Here is an 18,500-nt window from a genome sequence, read left to right as displayed (position 1 = left end):
TGATTATTACATGCAACAGTCAGCATACAATACAGCGAATAGGTTGCTTACATTTTTTATTATTAGCTTTAGCTTACTGAAAGGTCTCTCCCCACTTGCAACAGTCACAGACAATGTGCAAAAAATATACATGAAGCAAACCAGACCAGTCAAAAAATGCCATATAGTTGCATTTTATTGCAGTATCTAGCTTTAATTAAAAAAAATAAATTTCTCCGTGTTTGTTAAAGTTGTCACCATGTTGTGACAGTTTCCTATGAAACAGATAATCTGTGAAAAAAAAATCAATCTCCTCCACCTCCTCCCTGAACTACTGCTGCTAGCTAAAGTAACACAACGTTCTGACCAAAAGCAACCAATCAGAAGCAGGAGGAAGGTCTTAGCGCTGTCAGTCAACCTCATTCACTCCCTGCTAAATGTGCTAATGGTGGAGAAACAACTTATTGTTACTGGAAAACTGTTTATCTGCTTTCAGTGGTAGTTATGCTAACGAAACTGAGCATTCACAACAGTTGCAGCACAGCACAGAGTGAGCAGCAGGGAGGATGAGCAGCCACATGAGATTGTGATTGACAGCGCTAAACCCCACCTCCTGCCTCTGATTGGTTGTTTCTAGATAGCACTGGGAGAAGGCAGAGGAAGTACATTTTTCACATATTTTCTCTTATGCCATACTTTCACAACATAATGACAGTTTCCACAAATATGTAAAAAAAATATTTTCTTATAAAAATTACATACTGTAGCTTTAATTTCACTTAGTAGAAAGCGGGTCAGGAGGGACGTGGCAACAGATATCTGTAATTTAGACGCAATCCAAGGTAAAACTGTGTGGACTGGCTGCAGTCCAGAGAGGAGGCTGTTTTTTTATAATCATTTTATAAAGATTGTTTGAATTTCTGTCAGTAATAAAAATATTGCTTTTGTTGTGTAATTGTAAAAAGAGCAAAGACAGAGAGAAATCCCTATAGATTCCCTGGAGTGAAGCTAACTAGCTTGTCATTGAACACAGTGTTGCTCACCTTTTTTTTACTGGGACAGGGGTTAAAGGTTATGTTGGGGTTAGAGCTGCTGCTGACCGACTCACCTGTTGTTAAGAGTGGTAAAAGGTACAGCGACAAGTTCAATATATGAATATCTTGGTATTTCTATTCCTTCGTTCATTAAATGCTAGTGAAATGGAGGCAAACAATAGTCTGTAGCTAAGCTAACTATGCTAAATGGTTGATAGTCACAAAGAGTCTACCCACCTCTCTTGGAGAAAAATTGTGCTACAAATTGACACTCATGTCTTTTTCTCTCTCTTATCTCTATTTTTTTTGAAAACCTGACTTTATTATTTTTTTAGACAGCATAGTAACTGCCACAGTCGTTCTGGGGCCTCATGCGTAAAGCGTGCGTGCGCACAAAAAATGTGCGGCGCATATTTTACGCACAAGTTGGCATGTATAAAAATTTACTTTGAGTAAATATACGCAAACTTTTTCTGTGGACAATATCAAACTACAAAGCGTGAAAACAAAAACACTGCAATCTGACTATATTCATTGTTATTTAGACCAAGTAGCATCAAACCCTATGTTTTTTTCATGGTTTTAATATTTTATTGTTTAAAGGTAAACTGAACCGCATTTATCCTCAGACAATAACATGACACGCAGACAAATGTTGATGATGGTTTATTCGAGTTTAGATGGCCTGGACTGATCATCCTGGAGCTCCAAGCAAAACTTAAAGAAGGAGCCGTGCGGTACCGATACCGGTCCAGCTGCAGTCGAGCCGCCCGCTTTGTGAATGTGCCTTTATGGACAGAAAGCATCTCTATTCAGTAAATGTACAACTTATGCACATGATTCTATTATTTAGAATAAACGTCCACAATCCCACTCAAAGGACTCTCTGACACGCTGTCATTCTTTAAATCCCTGCTGGACGCGATACTGTTCTAACAGGCATTTGCACGATCTCTTTATTTATTTTTAATTTGGATTTGTTTTTCTTTGAAGGGGAAAAAAAGACGAGAAAACAAATACAAAATCAACAGAATGCGTGAAAAAGTTAATTAAAAGGAGGGACAGTGTATCATAGGGAACACAAGTTAAGAAGTAAACAGAAAAGAATAATGGCTTCCCTTGACCAAGATAAATGAGCAGTATTAATGTTTTATCAGTTCAGAATATGACAAGGATGTAGAGATCATGCTATTGTCAGGAAATGTTAGGAAGTGCCGCCGTTCATGTATCAGCCACAACAACAGAACAATACCTGACCAACAGAAAGTGGTATATGGTGTCATTTGTATGACTTTTGGTTGAAATGTGAAATGAGACAGTGATTTTGTCAGTGTTTAACAAATTATTTAATTTTCTGTGGTGGATTTTTGCTTTAGTTCTTCAAAGTCATCATTTGTGTCTGCGTGTGTGGCTTATTTTCCTAAAAGCCACATCTTGGCTCTCTTCTGAGCTACAAGTGATTTTAATTCAGCTTCAGTGCTTAACCACGACGTAAGTTTCCTAAATGATATCTTTTTATAGCGAGTTTATTTTCCTGATCTGAGCTCCGCTGTCCTCTTCTCTCTCCCATAAATAGTCAGGAGTTGTCTCAGTGCAGTTCAATTATAATTCAATCTAGTTATTTTCCACACAGCTTTGGTATTGAACTTTGTGGCTTTCAAACCATAACTGCACTTTGGCTGTTTTGACTGGATCTTACAGATTTGAATGGTATTCTGGACTCCGCTGTAGTGGTTGGTGGAAATCTGTGTTCCTAGTTCAATGCAACACTCCTTCACTGCTCACAGTCTGAGTACTTAATCTATGTAAAAAGCCTGGTTTTGGAAAACGAAACAACTTTGGTGGATAAAAAGGTTCTGGGAAAAAAATAGGTTAAGAACTGGTATATAAAAGCACATTTTATGTAGTGGTCATCACAGCAGTGGCATAAAACTCTTGTTTGTGGTTACAAAGCTCACACAAATGATTTGAAAATAATAATTGTTGTTCAATTATCTCAATAATAAGACCACCCATGTGGCCCAAGCCCAACTCATCCCTTCTTTCTCTTAAGTTAAGATTTATTTCAAGGGTACCAGGATGGTTTTGTAGAGCCTCATATTGTGCCAAACCTCAATCGTTAATGCAATATTATTGAGAGAAGAACTCCTGGGATGTAATTTTTGTAAAAATATTAGATTTTGAGGGCTGTGCATGCAAATTCGACATCACCATTTATATTTTTGGCATGCTAGAAAGACTTTTGCACCAGTTTGATGAATATTTTTACTGGTTCAGACGCAAAAGTTCTTGTGGTCACCGTGTTTAAAAAGAAGAAATATCACCAGTGTCGCAGAGAAACAGTACCTCTGTCAAACCATTCTCCACTGTAACATCCACTCACTGCTGACCATGCATTTTCCACCCTCCTCCCCTAAAAAATCTCTTCTCCGCCTAAACGTTCACACCAGTTTGTGTTTTTACAGGAGCTTGTCTGTAAGACTTTTTCTTGGCAAGTTGCTCCAATTTCCTCATTTGCAGCAGAGATTGAAACCGTGCAAACTGCTTGGTTTGAATAGTTTTTTGTTTCTTAATAAATATAATCATAGTTTGAAATTTAGCTTTTTGTATCTTTTTCTAAAGTTCGGAGAATTTAAACATTTAAGAGTAATAAAAAAAGTGAAAATGGGGGAAATCTATAAGTGGCAACAACTTGTTTCCAGAATTATATTCATTACAGTTACATTACATTTCATGACAATAAAAAACATTGAATTGGTGAGACTTGAACCCCAAAAAAACTAATAAATCCACAATTCTGAACTAGGGATAGTGTCCAAAGTCTAGTGTACAAGGTTATAACAATCTGCAGTCTCATTCAGGAACATTTTATGACTGACTTTACTGTCATGCAGCAGCCAAGGAAAATTTGAAATGAAACTGAAGTCTTTAAAATACTTTCCAAAGCCCCGTAGATCTTTTAAAGCAGAAACTTGAACCCACAGAGGAGCTCATGGGGTCCCTACAACATCCATACATGCAGTTTTTGTAATGCAGTCTGCAAAATGTCAAAGTTGTGCAAGGTTACTATTATTCAGCAGCTAAATCTAATCTATGCCTCCCAACATGACCTGAACAATTAAAGCTCCAATTGCTGTTCAAAAGTCTGGCCTCTCTCCACATCAATAGATTGGGAGCAAAAGGAAAGAAAGGAGTAGCTGATTTGGACTCCCAATCGTTGCAGTTTCAGAGAGGAATGTCAGAGACTGTACACACAAGCAAGGAGGACTTTGAAGGACCACAGAGACCCACAGAGGTGAAGGAGGTCAGGAGCCTTAAAAGTGAGGAGGGAGAACAACACAGCAGTGAAGAACATGCTCTGTTTTGTGTAAAAATAAAACACAAAAGCCAGAAATAAGAAGACTCCACATTTAGCATTTCTTTTGAACAAACACTGAAGCAAAGTTAAAATTAAAACAGAATTGAAAAATATACAGCTTTAACGTAGCTCAAAAGCTACATTTTTAGAGATGCTTTCCTTGGTTAACTTAAACTATCAGATTAAAGCAGCTATACCAGCTGATGCAAAATCTAGAACAATGTTTAAACATATAAATATTAAAATATCTTTAAAAACAAGTAAATAATGTAAAAACCTGTAAAAAGTAAATTTTCTGCAACCAAACACTAAAAAATGAGTTGACCAGAATTTGACACAGCCTTTGTCAGTGATTGGTCAGTCTGAAATCACAATCTTTAGTGTGTGTGTGTTCTTATTTTTTATTTATTTATTTATTTTAGCAGTAACTACATTATATCTAAACACTACCAGGTTGCACTGACAGCACAGTAAGAAGCTTCTAGAAAAAAATTAACATCTATTTCAAATTCACTTCCTCTAAGTTAATATTTAAAATGTCTTTATGGAGAGTAAAGTCGAACTGAAGTCAATTTTCTTGTTTGCGTGCACAAACTCAAATTTGTTGTTCCTTCATGCTGCTATTTTCAAACTGGTCATGAGACTTCAGCAGAGAGCAGGAAGCTAAATGCACGACAACAAAGCTGCTCAGTTACATCTTTTAAAAGAGTTCAATTTTGTCTGCCATAAATCATGGTTGATTCTGTAAAATCTCACTGTTAAAAATAAACAGCGTAGGATAGGTCTATGGGCAATACAAAACATGTTCAATTCATTTTTTGCACAAAATCGTTCTTACATTATGAGATTTTAGTCTGCTCAGTTCTGTCTATTTTGAACTTCTTTCAGAATGAGCTGTTTTAGGGCCTCATGTCACTTTAAATCCAAATAAGCTGCTGCTGGCCACGCCTCCCAACTCAACGTTTATGCTCACACATGAAAACGGCTGCAAACAGGTGCACAATTATACAACTGTACATCTTTGAAAAGTATAAGTAGAGATTCCTGCATAACTAGCAAGAATGTAGCAAGTTTTTGGATGGTAAATCAATAACAAAACAGTTGTCTTTTCCAGCAGCCGTTGTAAAGCGCTTGCAACAGTGAAACCAGCTCACCAAATGTCCTGGCACTCAGCATGGGTTGCTAGGTAACAGGCTGCGCTTTGCTGGGTTTGCTACTAGAAGGGCAGTGCTTGCAGATTTGTTGTATTACATTTGGAAGGTTTTTGAAATGGCTCATTTCCCAGACACCAAAAAACATTAACTTACTGACACTATAGTCTAAATATTTTACTGAATAACCACAAATATAAGATGCAAAGCCTATCTGTCACCAAATTGCTTTTGCTTAGAAATATTACACAAATCCTCCTTATCTGCCAAGCTGTGTAAAGTTCACAGCGTGACGTCCACTTTGGATCACTCACAACAGCCTCCTCTACAGTTAAAGTAAATAACTTGATGATTTGCAAATCAACACATAACAGTAAATCAGAAATTGTGTCCTCCCGACACTGTTATTTATATTGGATGAACATCTTGTGATATGGCATACTACATTTTAAGGAATGCAAACAAAAAAAATTACTGAAAGATTCTACATAAAGCACTCCATGCCAAAACAATGCACAAGTGACTGGGATATTGATGCACATGAGTTTCAAGACCAGATTGTTGTTTTTTTAAAATCAGCATTGTAAAAATGTTTTAGTTACCAGTAATTTACAGCAGTACAGAGTGAGAACTAGATGTATGAAAAGCCAAAAAGGGAACAAATTACACAATAATAATATTCAACATAAAAATTATGGTTTGACTATTTTTTATTATTTGGAAAAGCAGATGAGAGTCCATCACAATCTTTCATTGATTACATTTGTTTTTATTAATTTATAAAGTAACATACTTACAGTATTTGCTCTTATTAAACTGGTATGTTTTTATGAAAAAATTAAATGTTTGTTGTGTGGAATATGATACTGATAGTGAGTGGAGTTAGTTAAAATGTGGCCATCACATTGCACTAATTGGAAAACATGCTTGCTGTGAGCACCAGATAGTATTCGCATTGTGTTGCTGTACTGTATCAGCAGTCCATTATAAACTTACCATGTGGTAGTTTATGATCTCTTGCAGGCTTTCCCCGCACTTTTCCAGGCACTCCTGCAAAAAATAAATAAAAAATATAAATTGCACACAAAAAATTTTCTTGCTTCTACCATTATTAACCTTTTGAGAAATAAATACGCAAATAAAAGCTGTCACAAAAAAACATTATTTATTTGACTTCCAGCTGTAGGAAAGTGATCTGGACGTCACAGCGGAGGAATGTAACAGAAGTGTTTTTTAACAACCTACTGGAAATAGCTATTACTGAAGCTGATTCACGTCTTTTCCTGAATCATTCCTTACTTTATTATGGAAAGTGAAAACAAGAACAAGAATTTAATAGGAAAATAACAATTAATCACAAGGCAGAAGCCATGGAGACTTTTCTTAGAGCTTTTGTCTTCAACCATTAAAACGATCTGAAAGTCCAGCCACATTTTCCAGGTCTGATCTGATTCTCACTGACTAATCTGTTAGTAATAACATTTGTTCACATAAATACAGAGCTACAAGGCCAACACCCAAAACATTAGGGGATTTCTCTTTCCCTGACAACACTTTAAAGATCAAGTACTAAATAAAAGACACAGTTTTGTATGTTGCAGGTGGAATGGAAGTGAACTTGTCAGAACCTCACCGAGATCATCTCATCCTTTTTGCACTGCTGAGACAGATCCCGGATGCCGTTGACAAACAGTTTGTTGGCACTGATGTACGCCTTCCCAGCCTCGATCATCCCGCTGCATAGCTTCACCAGCTGGAGGGGGAAGAAAAGTCACCCAGATGGTTCAATCAAACGACAAATGAATAATTCATGGAGTCCAAACAAAGTCGTATTTTTGATGATTCAGTTTTTGTTGCTTTGAGCCTGGAATACTTTGCAAGTAAATGTCATCATAAGGGGGAATCCTACAACAAGAAGAGGCCGAATTCAAATCTATTTAAGTCCAAATGAAACTGATTTTGCCCAAATATATTCCAAAATCAGCTTCAGATCATTCCGTCCCTGTACTGCAACCAGCTGGGTGTGGAAAGGGCAGAAGGTAGAAACATATACACGTAGAAACAGTCGACCTGGAGTACTTTCTACAGAAGAAGCTAAGGAAGTTTTTTACCGTCACCTCATTGTCCAGCAGACTTGGTTCAACTGAGGAACAAGGTTGTAACATTTGTTACGTTTTCAGCTGGTGTGGTTCCCTTTCAAATGAGCCAAACCCTTTGAAAAACCAGTTCCCTCCTTCAGCTGTGGTGGCGCTGCACCAGGAACCACTGAAGGAAATTACACAAAAACCGCTGAAGAAGACAATGAGCGCAACTTCCCTTTTCACAAATTGTAAACAAAAATAGAGCGGCGTCAGATTTTGCTAGTTGTAGCATTTCTCTTTTGTCATTGGTAAAAGCCCACAAGTCATTTCTCCCAATCCAGGTCAGATATTTTGCGCAATTTAAGTTCTTCTAACTTAAAATAAGTAGCTATTTTAACTTGAAAATGTGAATGAAAATAATACAGAAATGTGTGCTTGTTCAACTTGGTGACTGCAGTTTTCTTGCATTTTGTGAAAAAAATATTTGGTTTAAACTACACTATAAAGTCTAAATGTCTCACAGAAATTAGAATCTAAAAAAACAATGTTTAGAAACTTGTCTCTGGCTGTTAAATCAACTTTCTTAAATCCAAAATGATGTTGTTATTGACTTTACTTGCATTCTCAAGGCAGAATGTGAACCTTCATTTTCAAGTTAAACCACTTTCCAAATGTTTTACAGTGTATGGTCTCAAAAGAAAACAGGGAGCAGACTTTATGGAAAGAAACTAGCAGATGGTTCCACAGGAAAGGAGCCAAATGAATAAAAGATCAGCTTCAAATTCTACTTTTAGAAAAAAAATCTTCAATTCACATCCAATTATATAAAATCCTGTTGAGATCCAGTTCAATCCAATATAATTCACTCATACAGTCCAATAGCAGTTCTCTGTTGTATGTATAAATAGGATATAAAACAGGATAGAACTGGGTCATTCAGAGCTTCACATGTAAAAATGATCATGATAGCTAATGAATAGAAGCTAAAAATGAAGAAATATGAATTCTGCCCTCTGATGAACTGCTGATCTCTCCAGGGTATAACAAGCCTTTCGCCTGATGACTGCAAGAGACCGCAGCAGCTGACCTGCGACCCCGAATGGATAAGCAGGCATAGATGATGGATGGATGATCTCTCCTTTTAATTTTAATATTGCTGCAGCATTTGGGATCAGCTGAAGGACTTTTACAGAGCTACGAATTTGGGAGATCCTAATAGCAAAAAATGAAGTAGTAGCAAACACATGGACCGGTTTTCCTTCTACAATATATCCCCAGAGGTTTAAGTTATTTTACATGTAAAGCTGTTACTGGGTTTGAAGACTGGAAATGATGGATGGAAGATTAGAAGATAAAAATCACAGAGGTTTCCAGTATTGATGGCATTAAAAGGCCAGCCTGACTAATCCAGTCTCCATCCGACATACTGTGATTCAAAGTCAAGGTCAGGGTCAGGACAGGACCAGATGGACTCCTGACACAAGCATTGCAGGAAAAGCATCTGGCTTCCTCATTAAAGGGCAACTGGAGGCTCTGAAAGCCAAGACACAATTTGATGACCTCTCACTGAACTGTTTAAAAGGACAGAGTGACATTTGATGTCAATTAAGCAGAAACAAGGCAGCCAGCGGCGTAACTGATTAATGTTAGGCGTAAGGGATTAGGTACTTCTTGGATGGAAGTTCTGAGTCTAACAGGATCACTGTGTCTGATGTATGCTGCAACATGCTGTAGCATGAAAAAAATTGCTTTTTTCTCCTTCTTCTACCTTTTTCTCCCTTTTTGGTATTCTTGATTACTACCATGCTGCTTTACTTCTGATCAATGCAACATTGTAAAAAAAAAAACCCCAACAAAACACAAAGTCTGTATGTTGCAGGAATTATTCCCTTTCCATAAAAAGGGACAGAGGGCTACATGCAACCTTCAGAGCATGTGAAATCAATCATGTGTATAGAATTTGGATGCTCTTTTGTATACAGCAAATGAAGCCAAGACTGAAAGAGAATTATTTTAATCTGATTGATGCAGCAGCCCTGATCACCTAACGTTGTAAACAGCAGATTTGAGGCTGCTGCTTCAACTGTTTGTAACTTTTTGGCTCCTGTATAAAAGTGTTTTTATGTGGATCCTGACGGGTCAACAAAATGTAAAAGCTGCCTTTGCAAACTGCAACAATTCAATTAATAGAGATTTATTAATCCCAAAGGGAAATGAAATAAGACAAACAAAAACAACAACAAAAAGTCCTAACAACTAAAACCTTAACACAACAAAATGTCCCAAGAACAAATAGTAATAGGAGCCACAACAAAACAACAAAAGCCACAACACAAGTTATGTTAACACAGACGTCATGCTAGTCAGTTCATCATAACTTCCCTTGTGGCTTGCGGCTGGTGTATGTGCCAAGACGTGTGTTCACTAATGTTCTCCAAGGGTGCATTCACACCAGCCCTGTTTAGACAGCTTTAATTGAACTCTGATTTGTTTTCCTGGAAATCCAGTCCGTTTGGGGTGGTGTGAATGTGTAATCAAACTCTGATGTGGACTGAAAAGGTGATCTCTGGACTGCCTAAAAACAGCAGTCTCGGTTTGGTTGAGATGAATTCTGCCACTCCAAAACAGTCAGTGGACCATAGCACAGGGCATTCTGGGTAAATACAACCAAAACAAACATGAGAGTCTAGTGATAGCGGGAGAAATGGCTTGTGCTTTTTTTACCAAAACCAACAGAGAAATCCTACAACCATGAAATTATGATGCTACTCCATTTTTTGCTTACTAATTTTAAAAAAAGAAGTTGCGCTGAGTGTACTTTTCAGCAACTTTTGTGTCATTTCCTTCAGTGGTTCTTGGTGCAGCATCACCACAGGTGAGGGGTAAAGGAGCAAGTTTTTCAAAGACTTTGGTTTGTTTGATATATTGCATTGTAAAAGTGAACTGCAGCATCTGAAAATGTAACAAATGTTGAAAACAAAAGCACATCTCACATTTCCTTTTTTTTTTGTTTAATGAAGTGATTTAGCAGTAATGACAGTGGGTTTTTTTTTACCTTATCTAGTTTTGCTTCGATCTCCACAACTTCTGTCTCCACTTCATCAATATTTGCCCTGAAAAGGAAACAGAGACGTGAATCACTCAGTGCCTGAAAAGCAATGTTTTACCGCACAACTCCACGAAGGTCATTCATCTCAAAGTAAAACAGCCGTTTTCCAGTCAGTTTAGTGTTTTCCCACATTCTCACAGAGTTCTGCGACACTCCATAAATCTGCCAGTGACAGATCGGCTTTTTGTGGAGCAGCAGCCAGACGTGTTTGAGCTGCACCCGCTGAGAGAGTTGGGGCGAGACGCCGTTTGGGGAGCAGCGAGGATCTGTCAAAACACAGTGACAGACGTGGTCTCCGGACAGCGAGGTGAAACATGTCTACGGCGGTTTCATGACACAAACCACCTACACACTGCTGAAACCACCGCCACCACCGAATCCACGCCCAACTGCATCTGGAGAACCCACCCCAGCCCCTGAGAGAGAGAAAGATGTGATTTATGAACACATGCTGCTCCATGATGCAGCCCTTACAAAAACACTGCTGACGTCAGAGTGGGGGAACTAGCAGCTGACGTGCAGAGAAACCATATGGATTCACTTTTACAATATTGAGAATAACCTCTGAAATGATTAATCAAATTAATCGTGATTAGTCAGTTAATCAATCATTTAAATAATCATCAACTAATTTAGTAATCGATTAATTGCTAACAGGACCATACAGATTAAAAAAAAAAAACATTTTGCTGAAGAAAACACACACTAAGAGCAGTAATTAAGTCAAAGCTTTATTCTGTGAAGATGTTCAGAACTTCTCAAGTTTCACCCGGTTCAAATTCTGTAAAAACAAAATCTCTTAAGCATTTTTTTGCTGTCCAGTTATTAATGGGTTAATCCAAGAAATTATCAACATATCAGCCCTCCGTACTGATAGTAAGTAAAAGCAGAAAGAACTCAATATGCACTTACCGACAGAAGAATTATTTATTTATTTTTTTGCTGCAAATGATCAAGCATGCCTTGTTACTGCCTCTTAGGCAATACAATGTTTATTTTCTTCTTTAAAAAGGAATTGAATTATTTATTTTAATCTTTTAATGTATTTCCAATGTTGCATAAAAGAGTCTGAAATGAAAAATATGCAGAATGTGACCAATTTTAAAATCTGATTAATTGATTAATTGTCAATAACTAAAATAATTGTTAGTTCCAGCCCCATTCTAAATACACCTGTCATTGCGTTCATTCTTATCTTTCCATTTTTTTGCACCAACTTTAAGCCCAGACTAAAGTGATGGTCAGCTGCGTGGGCTAAATCTGCGATCGGGGCAGGAATCTGCTGACACCTGCATAAATGTTTATGGAGATCAACAGAGCAATAATTAATTACCTAATTCCTGATTAACTGATTCAGAAATTCTTCCTAAACCTTCATCTGGAAGGAAAAGGGTGACTATTTCTGGCAACTCCTTCAGCTGCACTCCTTCACACACTTGACTTCATTTGATCCTGAGGTTATGCTGCGAATCATGTAGCAGTCTCCTGATGAGAGCATTTGTGGCGTATTTCGGCCACGGCTGGCACCAGACATAACTTGGACCTCATCTCTTCCCTCTCCGGCTGGATTAGCCCACTCAGGCCGGCTCAGGGGACAAAGGCTGGCACGTGTTGTCCACCCCCACAGCTTCCACCGCCCTCCATCTCCTTTTACATGAACCGAGAGAGAGGAAGGAGGAATCGTCCAGAGAGGAAATCCATGTCAAAAGTCGTAACTCAAAAAGACTGGAGATATGCATTACTTAAATAACCAATCCCATATTATTCCACATGTGGATGCTTGTTATTATAAACTGGACTGATCCCCACTGAACAGCTTTGAACCAACCACAGCTTTGGGTACGGTCACAGTGTGTAAAGCCGTTTTCACTGCTGAAGCTATTTTTTTTGTGAAACTACTGCTTTTATGTGATAATGGAAAGCTCAGCAGCCACTGGCTTTTCTTTGGACCCGTTGTCCTCATGCCTCTCAGCTGCTGCCAGCTGATTCTGAAATGTCAGATTTTATTTTCCAAATGTCAACACTGGCTTTCAGAAGCTTTACTATTTTCAGATGATCAGCGGTTTGTCAGAGGCTGCTTAATATTGCCTCTCAGTAGCCATATCATCCAGTAGTTGAAGTTCAATTATGCATGAAAAACTCCTGTATTTAATCAGAAGGCATATTATTTTCAGATATAGTAGATCTTTTTAAGAAGGGTTGTGAGAATCTTTTGACTTCATCTCAAGATTTACACTGAAAAAGGTTCTTAAAGTCACAAGAAGTTGTTTCTGCCTTTGTCAGACAGACGTCTACAAGCATGGACATCTGCCAATTTGTGGAGTCACAAAGTTTTCTTTGCTTACTTGTCAATTTGCTCTTTTTTTTGGAAAGTACAACTAATCTGTTCAAAAGAATAGGTAGCTTGGGAAGTTGAACTATCTAGGCGCAATGCTAGTTGACCAGCTAACAAGCTGGTATTTGCAAAGCCGACTTGTCCGGATTTCGTAGGTTTGCAGTGGCAACCCAACTCTTTCAATTTTCAGAGAATTGATTGAAAAGTGCTCCGTAATATTTGTGTAAAACTTGGGAATCTTGTTATAAAGCCCAACCCTGCTTTGGTCATCATGATTTTCTTTGTTAACTGATGTTCTTTAAAGAAAGGTGTTATTTATGGGCTATAAGAGTTAGGGGGTGAGTAATATGCTTACATCTTATTTTGTAAGAAAAAAACAAAAACTTTGAAAACAAGGAGTCTCTTTTCTACGGAAGAAGATTAGGGCTGCTGGGAAAAAAAATAATTTGGACTTTTTTTCTTAGAATTATGACTTTAATCTCAGATCTTTTACTTTTTCAGAAGATTGTAGTCAAAATTCTGACAAAAAAATCTGAGATCTTAGATTAAAGTCCAAATTCTCTTCTTTTAAGTGGCTCTAATCCTCTTCATACTTTTCTCTTTTGCAAGACAATCTTATCATTTTATATCATCAGATTATCATTTTATACTGTACAAGAAAAAGAACAAGACTGTGGACAGCATTAGTTTTTCCAGCAGTGGCAAACAAGGATCCCACCTGTTAGCTGTCGGGGCGTTCAGTGGACGACACTCGGTTCGGCCGGAGCGGTGCAGCAGATGTGTGCTCTCTGACTCACAGGACAGCTGCTGCCCTCAGGCTGTGTCCTCTGTCTCACTGCACACGCCTCCCATAATGGATGCACATGCTGCCCTGGGCCCGTAGCTATGGCAACCGCCTCCTAAGTGGGACGGAGATCTCCCAGCCGTGCAAGCGAGCTGAACCCCGTTCACACAAACTGCACAGGCAACGACACGACGATCAACAGGGCTCCTGTGGCAGGTGGCTAGTTAAAGCCTGTTACACTGCTGTACATCCTCCTGTGTTTCACACATCTACTCCTGCACACCCTGTCCTTAATGGATGATTAGGACTTAACAGATGGCATTAAAAGCAGAAGTGGCCAAACAGGCCTGCATGTGTGAAAGCAGCGAAGTTAGGCAGCGCATTAACAGCATAATAAAAATAGATTTGCTGAGCAAGCGGCAGCTCTGGTGGTTTCTGGCCGGCGACATGCTGACTGGGAATCCAAAGAAAAGCCTGGAGTCCTCAAATCTTCTGATCTGCGATACCTTAAGTAAACAACAGGAGCATTTCTTTGCAGCAACCAGCAGAAAATACAGATATTGGAGTAGAAACAGAAAGAACTGTTTTTAAAAAGAAGCTAAAACTCTAAAGTTTTTGCATGAGTTCATGCTGTGTGTGAAGCAGATGTCTTAGCAAATCTGTCTGTCTGGTGATTTGGTGATGGGATTCTGAGCAGCAAGCAGACACCAGGTCCAGGATGTGCCTCCAAAAAAAAATTAAGACCCCAAAAACATTCTGTAGATTTCTATAGCTGTAAGCTGCCATTCAAATCAAATTAGCAACAGATGAGAGATGCTGCAGGGTAGGCCAGGATAACAGTAAGGATGGAAAATAAAGCCTTAATGGGTCGTAATGGGTTAAAGCCGTAATGGGTTAAAAGTTTAACAATTCCAGAATTTCATCATCATTCTGCTTTTCCCCCCTTTTTCCCTGTATAAAGAAGGAGGAAAAACATAATATAATGAATACAAAAAAGGTTGAACAAGTTCTGTTGTTGTCTACATGCGGTTTGTGGATCCAGGAATGTCTTACGACCGTTTACTGGTAAGCGGAGGTTAACATGGGTTGCCGAGTGAGTATGTGGTGCAGGGGATGTTTTGACAGTCCTTGTGCAATCAAAACATGATTTGTTTTTTGAATTCAAGTCAAGTTTGTTCCCAATGTGGGTTGGACTCCACCAGTGCCAATCCTGGTGCCAGGTCCTGTTTGTGGTGTTCATCGACAGAATCTCAAGCGTCTGCTTCGGAACTTCACGAGTCTGTCAACACGAGTTATGATCTGTTAATCTGTGATCTGTATTATCTGGTAAAACAGTATGTTGTAAGCTCATCGTGTGAGTGAATAAATTGAATAAACTGTCTTACTTTTTTTTGCAGATGATGTATTTCTGTTGGGCTACATTCAATCAGCAAGCAAATGCATTTTTTTGCCTGTATGCGACACCAGACCATATCCAACTCTTTCACAGCAGTTTGAAAGGCCCAGTTACGGGTTTTACATGTTTGACCAAGTTTGTGAAGCTATTGGTATATTTAAGTGTGTGGTATTGGTGCAGAGTTATGAAATAAATTTGTAATTTATTACATTCATGTCTGTGTTTGAAAAAAATAAAAATTTCATTCAATTTAGAGCTGTTTTTCTGTATTGGATCGTTATCGGCTGATACTAAATCTCAGATATCGGTATCGGAAGTGAAATAAATGGACTAGTGCATCCCTAACTATGACCCGTTAAAATAAGGGGATGAATTTGGCTTTTCAGCCATTAGGGTATAATAAAGCTTGGCATATAGGTGGCACTCTTATCTATAGGAGTTAGACCCCAGGGAGGACCAACAACCTCCATGAGGGACCAAATATAAACACTTTGGGATCCATTAGGGGCTGGAGAATGTTGAGAGGGATATCTGATGTTTTTGTACCTTAAATGAGAGTGGAATAGAGAGCTGGATGGCTCACTGGAGCAGGTGGGTGGAAGAACTCAATATTCACCTTGAGGCTTGAGTTATTCTTAGTCTGCTGTTTGCTAATGACTTCTGACCCTCTTCATGCTCGTTTTCTCCATGTAGAGCACTAGACAGACAGAGATTAAACAGGACTACATAGAGGACTAACTCTGCACTAAATATTTTCCTTCAGGTCATTTGTGAAAGTTATTCCATCAGTAACTTCTTGGCAAATCAAGCAGTAGGTGTATTTTACTTCATGCTGCCATTGCAATTCCCCCTGGTTTTCTTGAATCTTATACATTACTACCACATTATTATTACCAAATAATATTGCTAGCCTTAAACTAATGACCTTAAAAGAAATCTATGCACTCAAGCAGTTGGCGTCACATTACCTCACCTTGTAATACTGTGCACTCACCCTGCACTCTACTTTGAACTAACCCAATCATAATACATTTAAGATGGATGGGTTTTAAATTTCCTCGACACCCTCTTACTATTGTTCCTGAGCTTTTATTTCAGCTCGAAAGCTCAAACATGCCCTTCATAATAAAACTGCTTTGGATTTCTGTCTGGGAATGGAAATCTCATATTTCTGGTTCCGACTAAGTCCAACATGAAGCAACATCTGCATTATTAATAGCTTTGCAAAATGATAAAAATTCATCTTGAAGACAAAAATATGCATTCTTTGTTTGGAAAATTGCAGAAAAGCATCACTGTGTTATCACACATGTCTAAGTCCATCCATCCATCCATCCATCCATTTTCTGTTCACCCTTTTGTCCCTAATGGGGTCGGGAGGGTTGCTGGTGCCTATCTCTAGCTACGTTCCAGGCGAGAGGTGGGGTACACCCTGGACAGGTCGCCAGTCTGTCGCAGGGCATGTCTAAGTCCATGTAAAACAAAATAACTTTATTCAGATAAGCTTTTCTAGAGGAGAAGATGATAGACCAGGGATCTGCAACCTGCACCTCTTGGGACCTTCCACAATGGCTCGTAAAAACTTTGACTACAAATTATAAACAGTTGAAGTTTTAAAAATAGATATATACAAAGGCAGACTATACTTATCTTAATTTTTTTGTTAAACAATTGCATTTTTCCCCACAACAGAATGGCATTGCCAATTAAGGATGGGCAATAAATACATTTTTTTCATGAATTAAATGTTATGTTTTTGAAGATTTAGTTTTTCACCAATCCATTCATCATAGTGCAGATTGACGTCAGCACGCCCAAAGTCTACTTTCTCGTTTGAGAAACGTGTTTTATAGCTAATATTCATTTGGACTTTACAAGTATTCTCTGTCATTTGTAATTTCCTATAAACTCGCTTTTTTAAAAATAAAAAAGTGAGAGAAAAAAAACAAAGTAGGAAATCATTCAATCTTTTTTTATTTAGATCTATTTTTCTTGTTGTAAGCCTGGAAACTATGTGCAAATATAAACATACCAGCCATTTAAAAAAAAAAATCTTGATTTTTTGTTAAACTATTTCCCCCCCTAAAAATAGGGGTACAATTGTTGTTCTTTAAAGATAAGAGATTTCCTGTAAAAGATATTTATCAAAAATTATAAGATGGATTTTTTTTCAAAATGTCAAGTAGTATTTGTGGCTTCTAAACCTGTTTTATTTAGCTGAACTAAGTGCAAAAATGGAAAGGTTGCAGATCCCTGGGTTAGATAAAAAGCCCGCCAATGGAAGTCTGCTCTGCCAGTTTGCTGTGTGTGTGGCCGAACAGCTGACTGGCAAGTTTCGTTTCTACAAGCCCACACACTCTTCCAGTGGGTTAAATACAGAGACCACCACAGGATTTTCTACAAGAAGCCTCCACTGTCAGAAAAAACAGTCATGGATGCATTTCTATTCATGACAATATACAATGACGATATACTTCATATTCAGGTGTGTCTTTTTTTAATTTTGTGATTATGTACATCAGTGTTAAACACTTCTTGCTGTTCCAATAACCAAATTTCATCATGTCAGCGACTAGTGAACTGAGCTGCTTGTGATTTCCAACTTCTTCACTGTCAGAGCAGAACAGGAAACTAACGAGCCAAAAAGAAAAAGTTGCTCAATCACTCCGTCTGCCATCCATCCTGAAAACAACCTCTGTTCTTCTGCGGGAAACGGGAAAGTAGAGGAGAAAGGTAAACCGGAGTTGGCTGACAGTAAATATTCGTCTCTTGTGATTCCACAGAGCTTTTCCAAAATCAACACTGGATTTTTTTTTTTTTGGAAGTATGAAGTGCATATCTGGTTTGTCAGCGTGTTAAGTGCTGTGCCTCGGATGGCCTGCCTGCCTGCTGAGGATGAACTTTTGCCCGTCTGCTCTCTACACCGCTATCACTTCTTCCTTCTCACATGCTGCCACACCCCTGCCACTTATCCCTTTAATTATCTTATATGTTAGCTGTGTGGTGAATCTCTTAAAAAGCCACAGACCACAGCTCATAAACCACAAAGGAAAGAAGGAGCCTGGGCATCTAAATAATATTTTAGGAAGTGCATCAATAATCTTGTAGCAGAATTTAAAACCTCAAATTAACATTAAAAGTTATAGAACATATGAATTGCTTAAATGCCGACTGTAAGAGATTGATTAACATCAGGATGTGTGTCATCTTTAAAAGTTCAAGCTCTCTGAGAATTATTTACTCTAAACTTAGTAAATTACAGTTTAATTAAGC

At 38.2% G+C, this 18,500-nt stretch overlaps 1 protein-coding gene across 4 annotated transcripts in view; it reads right to left on the bottom strand.

The window, feature by feature from the left end:
* Positions 1–18,500, bottom strand: part of acap3a (ArfGAP with coiled-coil, ankyrin repeat and PH domains 3a) — a 69,426-nt gene that overhangs the window by 31,711 nt on the left and 19,215 nt on the right. For all 4 annotated transcript variants that reach the window (XM_032558190.1, XM_032558199.1, XM_032558207.1 and 1 more), the window contains exons 2-4: positions 10,659–10,716; positions 7,156–7,275; positions 6,519–6,572 (exon numbers count right to left, since the gene is read on the bottom strand). In XM_032558190.1, coding sequence (XP_032414081.1) covers positions 6,519–6,572; positions 7,156–7,275; positions 10,659–10,716 — 232 coding nt within the window. The remainder of the gene's footprint in view (positions 1–6,518; positions 6,573–7,155; positions 7,276–10,658; positions 10,717–18,500) is intronic.

Source organism: Xiphophorus hellerii, chromosome 1 (assembly GCF_003331165.1).
Source record: "Xiphophorus hellerii strain 12219 chromosome 1, Xiphophorus_hellerii-4.1, whole genome shotgun sequence".
Classification (NCBI taxonomy): Eukaryota; Metazoa; Chordata; class Actinopteri; order Cyprinodontiformes; family Poeciliidae; genus Xiphophorus; species Xiphophorus hellerii.
The sequence above is the reverse complement of the archived record's forward strand: the minus strand, read 5'-3'. Positions and strand labels throughout refer to the sequence as shown.